Here is a 12,927-nt window from a genome sequence, read left to right on the forward strand (position 1 = left end):
ATAAACTTAATTTTTGATCAGTGGGAACTGGGATACAGAGAGGTTAAACAAGTCACCCAAGCCCCAAACCCCCATGCCCAGGTCTTCCCAGGAATCAGTGAGGCCACCACACTTTGGCTGTCAGCCTTCCCCAGACACCCAGGGTGGCCTGTGCTCTGCCTCCTGGCTACATAGCATCTGCTGGAAATCAGCTAACCATGACAGGCAGGAAATCATGGGGGACCAGACTGTGACTTTCTGCCCTGCTGCTCTTGAGAGACAGATGGCTGTGATAACCAGGACGGAGTCAAGCAGGGTGGGGAGAAGATGAATCCCCCAATCAAACTCCAGATCCTACCAACGGGACCCAAATCTGTAGCTGAACTTTCTCATTCTCCTTTTTTAAAATATTTTTTTAGTTGTAGATGGACACAATATTTATTTTTATGTGGCGATAAGGATCGAACCCAGTGCCTCACACACGCGAGGCAGGCGCTCTACCACTGAGCCACAGCCCCAGCCCTCATCCTCCTTTTATTTTTTTTTTCAGGTTCCTGCAGGTGACTGACAGGTAACGGTTTTTATGTGTGGACCCAGCAAGAGACTCCAATAGCAGCAAGGCAATGCTGCTGCTGACTCACAGACAGGCTCAGGAGCCTGTGTAACACTGTCACCAGACCTCTGATGCGGTGACCCCAGATGTCAGATCTCCCAAACACAGAGCTCCAAGAGATAGCCTAAAGCCTCCCCTTTGGAGACTATTCCCAGATTCATTGTCTTAGTCTGTTTTGTGCTGCTACAACAAAATACCTAAGACTGGGTAATTTATAAAGAGCAGAAACTTGCACTGGCTGGTATAGTTGTCTGATGAAGGCCTTATTGTTGTATCCTCACATGGCAGAAAGTCGAAGGATACACTAGCTGAATGCCACATCGAACCCTAATGAGGGAACAGCCCCTCTAGCCTAATCACTTCTTAAAGGCCACATCTCCCTCTTCTTCTTTTCTGCAGTATGCAGTATTGAGGATTGAACCTAGGGGTGCTTTAACACTGAGCTTTTAACACAGTCTTTAAAAAAATTTTTTTTTTGGTGCCAAGGACTGAACCAGGGCCTCATGCATGCTAGGCAAACACTTTACCACTGAGCCACACCCCCACTCCCTTTTTAAAAATTTTTTGAGATTGGATCTTGCTAAGTTGCTGAGGCTGGCCTTGAACTTTGCAATCCTTCCACTTCAATTTCCTGAGTCACCCATCTCTTAAAACTATCACATGGGCAACACAAGTTTTTCAGGGGACACCATCAAACCACAGTGCTGCCCCTATAGTCACATGGCTACCTTTGGTATATTTTAAAGTGTTTGATGATCCACCTGGCATGACTTATTTTATTCTAATTCCACCACATTTATTATGTTTGAAAGAATAGATGAATGTTCTCTTTAGCCCCAAGAAATAACATCAGGCTTTTGTATAATCTCAACTGGCTTCCTCCCTGAGTGGACAGTGTTTCCTTGATGTGTAGCTGGTTATGCTTGCCCCCATTGCAGGCTGGCAGCTAAACTAGAACATTGCTTAATTTGTTCTCAAGTCAACTCTTGATGACTCCTGAAAAAGTGCATGCAAACAATGGAAATACCACCGCTGTCTCAAAAGGGATGGGCTTGTGCCTGTAGATCTTCCTGTGACCCCATTGGTCAGTCATTTGCTCTTGCTGGGGCTAAATGTCAAATGCCTTTGTGGAAACCAAACCTAAGACCTCAAAAATGGTCAATTAACTGAATTTAGCCCCCAAACTAGGCCCATTGCTTGGTACCTGGCCATGGTTTGAGCCATTCAAAGGACATTAAGTGGGCTGGGGCTCAGCGGCAGAGCACTTGCCTAGCACCTGTGATGCACTGGGTTTGATCCTCAGCACGATAGATAGATAGATAGATAGATAGATAGATAGATAGATAGATAGATAGATAAAATAAATAAAGGTATTGTGTTCATCTATAACTAAAAATATTTTTTAAAAAACAAAGAACATTACATTTGGGGCTGGGGATGTGGCTCAAGCGGTAGAGTGCTCGCAAGGCATGCGAGGGGCGCTGGGTTGATCCTCAGCACCACATAAAAAATAAAATAAAATAAAGATGTTGTATCCACCAAAAACTAAAAAAAAAAAAATATCAACCCCCCCCCCTTTCTCTCCTAAAAAAAACAAAGAACATTAAGTTTAAACATTACAGCCATTTTATTTTGGCAGTGCTGGGGATTGAACTCAGGGCCTTATACATGCAAGGCAAGCACTCTACCAACTGAGCTATACCCTCAGCCCTACAGCAATTTTTAATATGAAAGTATCGAACCTTGAGGGAGATCAGAGCACAGGTTGAAAGTAGCATGCAATGAGATCTGTCTCTCCCTTTTTTTGTCCTCTCAATATGAAATAAGGCTTTCTAGGGCCACCAAAAAGGCAAGGGGGAGCCAATAAAAATCCCCAGTGGTAAGCAACAGAACAACTGTAAGATATTCTCCACTTAAAGAAGAGGTTTCCTCCATTTCTTCCAATCCACTCACTCCCCAGGAGAATTGGCTGTGGTGGCTGACACTGTGGGGCTGGAGTGAAACCCAGAATTCAAATGCCAAGCCCAGGACTGCGATGATGTAGCTTCAAACACAAATGGCTTGTCCAAAGACTCTGGGGACTTCTGACATGGTTGCTCCAGGGGCAGGCAGGCTAAGCAATCCAGTGTATGTATTTTGTAGTGGTGATTCCTTCCTGTTTCTCCCCTACCCCAGCATAGGGAATCCCATGTAGACCCCTCCCAGGGGCATGCCCATTCCAGGCATACTAGCGAGAAGCAACCCTTCTCTTTCCCACTCAAAAAAAGCATGGTGGAATGCCAGGGGGTGAATGATGAGCAGTTGTTATAGGAACAACCCTGAATCTATTCAAATTCGTTTTTCAGAGTGAAACACTGGCTAACACTAGGCTGTTATGAATACCAGGGGACCCATAACCTATTCACAGCCATAAAAGCTTGGTTGAGGGCTGAGGGAATAGCTCAGTGGTAGACTGCTTGCCTAGTATGCACAAGGCCCTGGGTTCCATCCACAGCATCGCCCAAAAAAAAAAAAAAAAGCCTGATTTAGAACTGCTGCTTCATAGCATAGGAATTTTCCAACCTTGAGGTTGAACCTGCCCTAGGCTCAAGCAGAGGGCCAGAGCTGAGCTTTAGGTCCCAGGATGATTGTCATTCCTAATCCACTAACCTATAATGTAGTTAGATATGGTTTTGTGTGATACCTTGAGATTGGTGAGAAATTATAGGCCCTATTTGTTCTCAGCAAAGCAAACCATAAGTCTGAAGGCTCCTTGGTGACTTAGGGAATCAATCAGAATTTGGAAGACACCCATGGGAGCCGTTGTCCTGAGGTGACTACATGCTTCCAGACACCAGCACCAATGACACCCAGACAATACTTCTCTCCAGGCTCCTATTTTTCTGCAGGCTAGCCACCTGTTCAGGTTTTCTCATCATAACAGAACCTAGTTTCCATCAAAACACCCTGACTGCTTGCGAGGACAAGCACTAATCTTTTCAATTTTTTCCATGCCCACATCAGGTCACAGAGGACACAGCTCCACCTACCACAATCCACATAGCCTTATCCTTGAGCCACATTTGTCAAAGATGATGAGGGCCTTCTAATAACAAACCTATCTCGGGTACACTGATGGACAGGAAGTCAAGCGAGACAATGACTCGCAGCCCTGCTATGCTAATTTGTTGGCCAATTCATAGAAGGTGGCAGCTGATGCTGTAATGATAACTTAGAGGGCAGTGGCAGCAGGAAAGTTTTCTAAAAATGGTTTTTATTACAAGGTTTTCCTGAATTTGGCTATCCCCAGGCATTATGTCATTAGGAAAAACTGATGCCTCTCAATAGAGAAAAAGAAATCTGTTCCCAAAGCAGAGGCTTTCAGAAAGCTATTAGCTGTCTTCTTAAAATCACAACATTGAAGCTTTCACAGCAACAGCATCAACACATTGTAAAGAAGCATGAGGAGCTGTTTGACTCTCTGCCTTTATTACTCATTCCTCTCGTAGGGGGAAGTGGGGGAGGAGAGAAAAGAGGACAGATCTTTTTTTTATTATTCATTCACACTTGATAAAGCAAAGCATAACCCTGATACTTAAAAATAACATCTTCCTAGTCACCAGCAAAATTGGAGGCTGTATATCATTCTTCTTCCCAGGGACAGAAGGCTTGATTATCTGAGTACAGATTATCCCTGAGTCTCTGAAGCTAGCTAACTTTTTCAGCTTTTTTTTTTTCCTGCATGCATTGTCTTGGTCAGAGACAAAGACTGCCTTTCCTGCAGTCTCACAGGGGCTGCCTGGCCTAGACCAGAGTGGCATCGTGAAGATGAGCTAAGAGGTCTGAATTCCCTGCTCCACGCTCCATGCTCCACCCGGAGTCAGCCTTTTCCTTTCTCTCAGACTGGCTGTTAATCACTGAATCTCTGAGGTTTTGCAGCAGCCACCACTAGGAGAAAGAAGCTGACTCGTTTCTGGATTTTCTCATAAATATCTGAGACTCAGGTCATCAAGGGTTGACTATACTAAGATGGCTAGTCAGGGTACTTCACTGTTATTTTTTCTGTTATTTTGTAAAGTAATAATAATAGAGCACAAAAGAAAGTTGAACCCCTGAGATCCAACTCACATTCATGGTTCCGTTGATCTCCGCCACCGATTCATCATCTGTGGGGAATTGATAGATCTGGACCCCGTTGCTGACAAGTTCACTGGTGATTTTGATTTTGAACTTTGTTAGCTCGCTCTTAGAAATGGCATCTGATTTGGCAATGATGGGGATGATGTTCACCTAGGGAAAGAAGAAACAAAGTGGAATGGTAATTGCCAACTGATAGCCACATGACCTTCTACCAGCTGCCAGAGAGAGCAGATCACCCATTGGTCCAGGACAAGCCACTGCTGTATACTGGGCTGGGCTGGGGCTCAATGGTAGAGTGCTTACCTAGCATGTGTGGGGCGCTGAGTTCAACCTCAGCACCACATAAAACTAAATAAATAAAATAAAGGTCCATTGACAACTAAATATATATTTTTTAAAAAACAACATATTAAACAATAATGAGTATTTACTATGTGCTGGAGACTGAACTAAGTGTTTACATGGATTAAGACAATTCATACTGACAATAACCCCCTAAGGGGTATTATTATGACTATTTTACCAGTGAGAAATTGAAGCATAGAGGTTAAGTGACCTGTCCAAAGTCACAGAGAGGTAGATAGCAGAACTGGGATTCAAATCCAAGTTTGGCCTTATTCCCAAGTCCATAAAAGTCAACCAGCTCAGGTCCAAGTTGAGCTCTGGGATATCTTGGTATCAAGGTCACTGCTGGGATAATTGGAAAGATGACAGTTGAGAATCTATGATTGACAAAGGGGGGGTGACCACACCTTGCTAATGGTAAATTGTCCCAATCCATCCAGACTAGGTTAGCCACAGCCATCTATGGACCCAAATGGGAACCACATGGAAGATGGCAGGTAAGGGAGGCAAGGGCAGTGCTCAGTGAGGTTGCACACCTGGCTCTCTTACTGGCAGGAGCCCAAAGCCAGCCTCAGCAACTTAACGAGACCCTAAGCAACTTAGCGAGACTTTGTCTCAAAATAAAAAATGAAAAGGGCCGGGAATGTGGCTCAGTGGTTAAGTGCCCCTGGGTTCAATTCCTGGTACAAAAAAAAAAAAAAAAAGAGTGTAGTCGTTCCTGCCAGCAGATACCAGTGGGGCAGCATGAGTACTGCTCAGAGCCTGGGCTCTAAATAGGGAATCTGGGAGTTCTAGATATGATATGGAAGAGAAATCCTGTCTCCTTTGCACTTTGGCTTAGGAGTAACTCAGAAGGCTAGTACCACACAGAGCTTCAGATGCTGGACCAAAGAAAGATTGGACCATGGAGGCACCTTCTTTGAAGTTTCTGATGGAAGAAGGGTGTCAAAGCCCTTGCCAAGGTGGAACAGCAGACAGAGCATCGGCCTTGTCACTTTTTGCCAAGTCCCCATCAAAACACTATAAACATATGTCAGAAACTGCTTACTTAATACAGCCCACCTACCAGGCTGCCAGCCACATGGTTCACTGCTGCCATACACAGTGGCATACCCGGCACGGTGACATTTCCAGAGCAGCCTATTATTCATGAGCAGTGAGCTCACTGCTATGAAAAATGAAAAAAAAAATTGCTCCTATTCTGATTATAGCTGAAATTCAGTTTTTTTAGTACATATGTTACCAAAAGACTATATGTAAATTATATTTTGGTAAAATAAAATACTTTAGAGTCAGAGAGCGAGGTCAAAATCCCATTACAAGTTGTCTGACCTTGTGCAAGCTACTTGCTGCCTCTATGCCTCAGTTTTCTCATTTCTAAAATGGGAATAAGTAGTACCCACCATGCTAGATTATCAGAAAGATAAAATAATACACATAAAAAACTCATCATAGTATCTGGCACACACTGAATATTAGGAAAAAACCTAGCATGCCTGAAGCCAGATGTGGTGTTATACACCTGTAATCCCAGCAGCTCAGGAGGCTCAGGCAGGAGGATCACAAGTTCAAAGCCAGTTTCAGCAACTTAGCAAAGCCCTAAGCAACTTAGTGAAACCCTGTCTCAAAATAAAATATAAAAATGGGCTGGGGATGTGGTTCAGTGGTTAAGCACCCCTGAATTCAATCCCTGGTGCCCCCCCCCCAAAAAAAAAGAAAAGAAAAAAGAAATGCATGCCTGAAAAAGAAAAGATAAGAAAAAAGGGGATGGCCATCTTTCTTTCTTTCTTTTTTTCTATATTTTTAGTTGTAGATGGACACAATACCTTTGTTTATTTAGTTTTATGTGGTGCTGGGAATCAAACCCAGCCCACATACATGCTAGCAAAGCACTCTACCACTGAGCTACAACCCCAGCCCTGCCATGGCCATCTTTCTAGGCACAAAGGCAATATAAAACAGTACCACAGATCTGGATTCAAATGTAGACTCTTCCAGTAGCTAGCTATATGACAACAGGTAAGTCACTTGAACTCTGAGCCTCTTTTATGAAATGGGATAATAGTCCAGGCGTGGTGGTATATATCTAATACCAGCAACTCAGGAGGCTAAGGCAGAGAGATCAAAAGTTCCAGGCCAGCCTGGGCAATGTAGCAAGAACCTGCCTCAAAATAAAAAAAAAAGGGGGGGGGGCGGTTGAGATTTAGCTCAGTGGTAACATACTTGCCTAGAATGCACCCTGGGTTTGATTCCCCAGCACTGAAAATAAAAAGTCTGCTATTACAATATTACCTTTCAAATCAAATTTGCATATTTAATTCAAACATAAGCTGGTTAATTCTGGGACAATGAAAAAACACTGTTTCATGGCCAAAGCCTTTGCCTCTGGACCTGGAGAGCCATTTCCCTTGCATTGATCCTGATTTCCAAGAGAAATTAGGGCAGAAAGACAGCTCAGGACAAACTGGCCCCTGGTGATGGGAACCCGGATGACAAAGCATTTGACATAGGAGTTAGGCCGATAACATCATTTTATGGAGGAACAGAGAACAAGGGAGAGGATAATGATTCCATAAAACCTCTCCTGGAATTCAACATCTACTGCGTAAAGAGATGGGTATGAGTGAGTCCAGCTTGCCCAGCCTTCCACCTGCCTCCATACCTTACTGTCCAGCTTCTTCATCGTCACTAGGTCCAGAGACTTCAGAGAATGACCTGTGGGGGCGATGAAGTACAAGCAGGCGTGGATTCGGGAGTCGTGGTAGGTGTGCAGCACTCTTCGGATCTTCAGCTCCTCCTGCAGGTAGGCCTCAAACTGCGCATCAATGAATTCCACGATAGGCTTGTAGCTAGAGAGAGCAAGGAAATAGCTAGACCCCTTCAAAAACTTGGATTTGACACTGTTATGGTTTGGATGTGAGGTGTCCCCTAAAAGCTCATGTGTGAGATAATGCAAGAAGGTTTGGAGGAGAAATGATTGGGTTATAGCCTTAACCTAATCAGTGAATTAATCCCTAATGGGATCAACTGAATGGTAACTGGAAGCAGGTGGGGTGTGGCTGGGGGAGGCGGGAATTGGGGGCATGACTATGGGGTATATATTTTATATCTGGAGAGTGCAGTCTTTCTCTCCCTCTGCTTGCTGATCATCACGTGAGCCGCTTCCCTCCACTCACTCTTCTGCTGTGATGCTCTGCCTCACCTAGAGCCCCGAGGAATGGAGCCAGCCCTCTTGTATGGAGACTTCTGAAACCATGAGCCCCTCTGTAAACTTTTCCTCCTCTACGATTGTTCTGGTCAGATCTTTTAGTCACAGCAGCAAAAAAAGCTGACTAAAACAGACACTATCTCTTTTAGAAATGTAAAAGAACTCTGTAATCTGACTCTCCCTCATCTAGTTGGATTTCTTCATCTCTCTTCAGTGGGCTTCCAATCCTGTCAGCCTGGCCACCTTCTTGGTCCCTGCATAAGCTCAATTTATGCCCACCTGTACGCCTTCACTCTGGAAGGTTTGTTTCTCTCTCCCCATCCCAATCTTCCCATCCTACACCTCAGGGCTCAGTTTAATGCCTATCTCTGTCCTACAGACTTCCCCATCTATGCTAGAAACCCCTTCTGTGACCCAATAGCTTTATAAAACCATGGTACTGCCATGTGCGGTGGCGCACGTCTGTAATCCCAGCAGCTCAGGAGGCTGAGGCAGGAGGATCACCAGTTCAACACCAGCCTCAGCAACAATGAGGTGGTAAGCAACTCAGTGAGATGCTGTCTCTAAATAAAATACAAAACAGGGCTGGGGATGTGGCTCAGTGGTCGAGTGCCTCTGAGTTCAATCCCCATACACAAAAAGAAAAAACAATGGTACTGGATTGCTTGCCATTACTTCACAAGGATTTGTGTTCTTTCAGCTCATCTGTGTCCTCATGAAGGGCAGGGTCTGTGCAGGACACTTCCTCTCTCTTCCGTGGTCCTGAGGCAATGGGAACCCACTGGTGGATTCCATGAGTGGGTTGCTTTTCCTCCATGCTGGGCCCATGTCTGCTTCCTGCGTCTCCCCTCACTGTGCCTATTGTGAGAGTTGAATCCACAAGGCTTCTCCTCCATCCCCTGCTGGGAAATTCTGTCAGAACATTGTGGGATTTTTGCTCATTTTTGCTAGGTTAAATGAAATACCCCACTCAGCTCCCAGATCCAGTTTTCAATTCCTCCAAAGTTGTGATTTTTAAATTTAAGTATTCAGGGCTGGGGGTGTAGCTCAGTATAGAGCGCTTGCCTAGCATGTGCCAGGCCCTGGGTTCAATACCACACACACGAATCTAAGTATTCAGACAAAATTTAGTAAAGAGACCCCCCCCTCAATATGCACACACTGTCTATGCATGGCCCAGCTCATTGATACTCCATGCACAGCACCTCTAGGTGACCACTATGTCTCATCAAGATCCCCCTCCTCTACTCAGGATTGAATCCAGGGCTTTGTGCATGCTAGGCAAGTGCTCTACTACTGAGCTGCATCCCCAGCTCCTTTTTAAATTTTGATACAGGGTCTCGTTAAAATTTTCAGGCTGTCCTCGAACTTGCAATCCTCAGCTTCCAGAGTAGCTGGGATTACAGGCTCATCATGGGTTCTTAAACAATAGTTAGTCCTCCATTGGTCCCTGCCCCGAGCTTCCTTGGAAGCTTCCCTCTCTCCCTTCTCTAAGCCCTGCCTGGCCATCCCTGCCATCCCAATAGCCTCTTTCTGCTCTATTTAGGTCAGCATAGTTTCAGCCATGTCCATCTTCTCAACTGCCCTGTTTGGGCACTGCCTCTTTTTCCCTTCAGGGAAGAAGAGGTACATTCCCTGGGCCCAGGGCAGGGAGTTTGCAGATACCATTGCCAGAAGGGAACATGATCAGAGGAGGAGCTGGGTCCAACCAATGCCTCCCACCTGCAGCAGCCTCTAACCTAAGCCTTTTTGAAAGAGCCCCCTAATAGAGAAGGGGAAAACAGTGTTTAGAAAAGAATCACAGAATCCTAGATTCTGAGAGCTACATATAGAGAAGAGATACAGGTGCAGGGTATCTCTGAAGCTGCAAAGAAAAAAAAAATCTAAAAATATAGTCTTTGCTTTCTTCCTTTGATCCCTCTGAGCCAACACAGTTCTGAAGGGTAATAGCATCAAAGGATCTCTTGGCAGCAGAGATCCTTAGAAGATTCCAGGAGAATTTCAAGTGAGGATGAAGGATGCATTCCCTAGGCTTATCTCATTTTTAGATGATTGGCTGGTCTGAATTATCTGATCATGGCACTGCTTCATCTTTTTCTCAATTACATAACCTTTTTTTTTCATTCTTTCTTTTTTTTTTACAGCATCTTTTCCTTCACAAAAGGAAACAGAGGAAAGAAAAAGAGTAGGATTTTTTTTGTAGCTTTTCCCCCCATGAATCTCTAGTGATATCCTGTGCCCATCTTACAACCATTGCTTCTGGCTCTCAGACTATGAAAAGGTACATGGATCAGACCAGCCCAACCAACCAATCAACCACCAGGATTTGGTTTAAAGGAATCTGACATGGGTGATTCATCTTTGTCTTAATTATCTTTGCATCCTCAGTGTCTAGCCTACTATCTGGAATATAGTAAAGGTTCCACCAACCGCTCTGCACTCCCTCAAACCCACCCCCAGTGGCTCATCTTCCCAAGGTGGTCATCTCTGCCCCACGCTTCCCTGTGCTCATTGCCATGGTTAACAAAATCCTTATTCCCATAGGCAAACTCCTCATCAACTACTTCCTTCCTCTAAGTGGTAGCTGACAGTCTTTCAAAAATGACACTTTTCTCATATCCTTCTCAATTGGACATTTCTACATGTCCCACACTCAAGTTTCATGGATGAACAGAGAGAGCATCTTTCTTCTAGCTCTTTATTTCCTGATCTATGATCTCTTCCACTTCCAACAAAACCCAGCTCCAACAGACTCTGCCTCTCCTCATCACTACACTTCATATTTTCCCTTATAAAACATGAGTTCTAACAGGTGTGGTGGCTCACGCTTGTGATCCCAGAGGCTGGGGAGGCTGAGGCAGGAGGATAATGAGTTCAAAACCAGCCTCAGCAAAAAGTGAGACCCTAAGCAACTCAGTGAGAGATCCTGTCTCTAAATAAAATACAAAATAGGGCTGAGGATGTGGCTCAGTGATCCAGTGCTCCTGAGTTCAATCCCTGGTACCAAAAAAAAAAAAAAATGAGTTCTTAACCTGGGGTCCCCCAGCCTCCAAGGGTCTATGGCTAGAATTTAGAGGATCCATGAACTTGGATAGGAAGAAAAATACATTTTATGGGCTGGGGTTGTGGCTCAGCAGTAGAGCACTCACCTAGCATGTGCAGGGCCCTCAGTTCGATCCTCAGCACCACATATGAATAGATAAAATAAAGGTATTGTGTCTAACTACAACTAAAAAGATAAATAAATATAAAAAAGAAAATACATCTTATCACTAATGTCTAACTAAATGTAGGTAACAATCTGCAGTAATATTTTGCAGTATCTGTGATTTTATAACCAGTAGAAATCACTGTTTATAATTCCTATTCCAGTGGTTGCAAGTACCTTAAGATAGCATTTATATTCATCACAACTCATCAGTTCTGATAACCAATAAGGCTGTATATAGATATTATTTCAGAAATTAATAAAGAAACACATGGGTTACTAAATCATCATTTCAATATAGTTTGGTAACTATTTGTTCAATACAACTGATATACTTTAAGCATTTAAAATTCTTAGTTTGAGAATGAGCCCAAAGGCCATACCAGATTACTAAAAGGACCAAGGGTACAAAAAAGCCTCTGATCTAGACAATATTTCTTATTCATTTCAGATAGTGAAATGCTATACGAACACACTAAAATCTGACATTGAAATAAAAAGCAACTGGAGGTTTGGCTATTTTAAATACAGTGACCAGAGCTGGGGTTGTGTCTCAGCAGTAGAGTGCTTGCCTAGCACTTGTGAGGCACTGGGTTCGATCCTCAGCACCGCATAAAAAAATAAGTATAATAAAATAAAGGTGGGGCTGGGGTTGTGGCTCAGTGGTAGTGTGCTCACCTAGCACATGTGAGGCACTGGGTTTTATCCTCAGCACCACATAAAAATAAAGACAATAAAGTCCATTAACAACTAAAAAATATTTTTAAAATAATAAAAAATATTTATAAATAAATACAGTGACCAAGGAAGACTCCTCTGAGGATGTGATACTTGAGCTATAAAGATGACATTTGTTATTCCTTCTACTTGGAATGCTCTTCTTCTGGATCTTTCCATGGCTCTCTCATATAACTATTCACATAACGGGTCATCACCAGCCATACAAAAAAATCTAATAACGCTATCACATGGATGAACCTTAAAGACATTATGCTAAATGAAATAACCAGACACAAGGAAAAATACTGTAAGACTCCACTTGTATGAGGCACCTAGACTAGTCAATTTCATAAAGACAGGAAATCGAATAGTAGTTAGCAGGGGCTGAGGCAGATGGGGATAGGGAATTACTGATTAATGAGTTTCCTTTCAGGGTGCGGAAAAGGTTTTGGAACTAGATAGAGCTGGTGGCTGCACAATACATAGTGATGATGGTTGTCAATGCATTAAATGGCAATGGATTATTCGCTTGAATCGTTAATTTTGTTATGTGAAATTCACCTGACAACAGCAGGAAAGAATAGTAGGAGATAAAGCCAAGAAAGGTGGCAGGAGCCACATTATGTATGGTCTTGTGGGTAGGGTATAGTAAGGAATTTTTTTCTCTGTGAATCGGGTCTTCTGTTCCATAATGCTTTCTAAGTGGTTATTGTTGATTTATAAGTCTAAAGCTTT

At 43.6% G+C, this 12,927-nt stretch overlaps 1 protein-coding gene across 7 annotated transcripts in view; it reads right to left on the reverse strand.

The window, feature by feature from the left end:
- The window catches only part of Septin6 (septin 6), a 78,986-nt gene that overhangs the window by 32,651 nt on the left and 33,408 nt on the right, over positions 1-12,927 (reverse strand). For all 7 annotated transcript variants that reach the window (XM_046420916.2, XM_046420913.2, XM_046420917.2 and 4 more), the window contains exons 4-5: positions 7,719-7,905; positions 4,700-4,861 (exon numbers count right to left, since the gene is read on the reverse strand). In XM_046420916.2, coding sequence (XP_046276872.1) covers positions 4,700-4,861; positions 7,719-7,905 — 349 coding nt within the window. The remainder of the gene's footprint in view (positions 1-4,699; positions 4,862-7,718; positions 7,906-12,927) is intronic.

This window comes from Marmota monax, unplaced genomic scaffold (genome assembly GCF_021218885.2).
Source record: "Marmota monax isolate L192 unplaced genomic scaffold, Marmota_monax_Labrador192_F-V1.1 WCK01_AAM20220418_F8-fsc00155, whole genome shotgun sequence".
Classification (NCBI taxonomy): Eukaryota; Metazoa; Chordata; class Mammalia; order Rodentia; family Sciuridae; genus Marmota; species Marmota monax.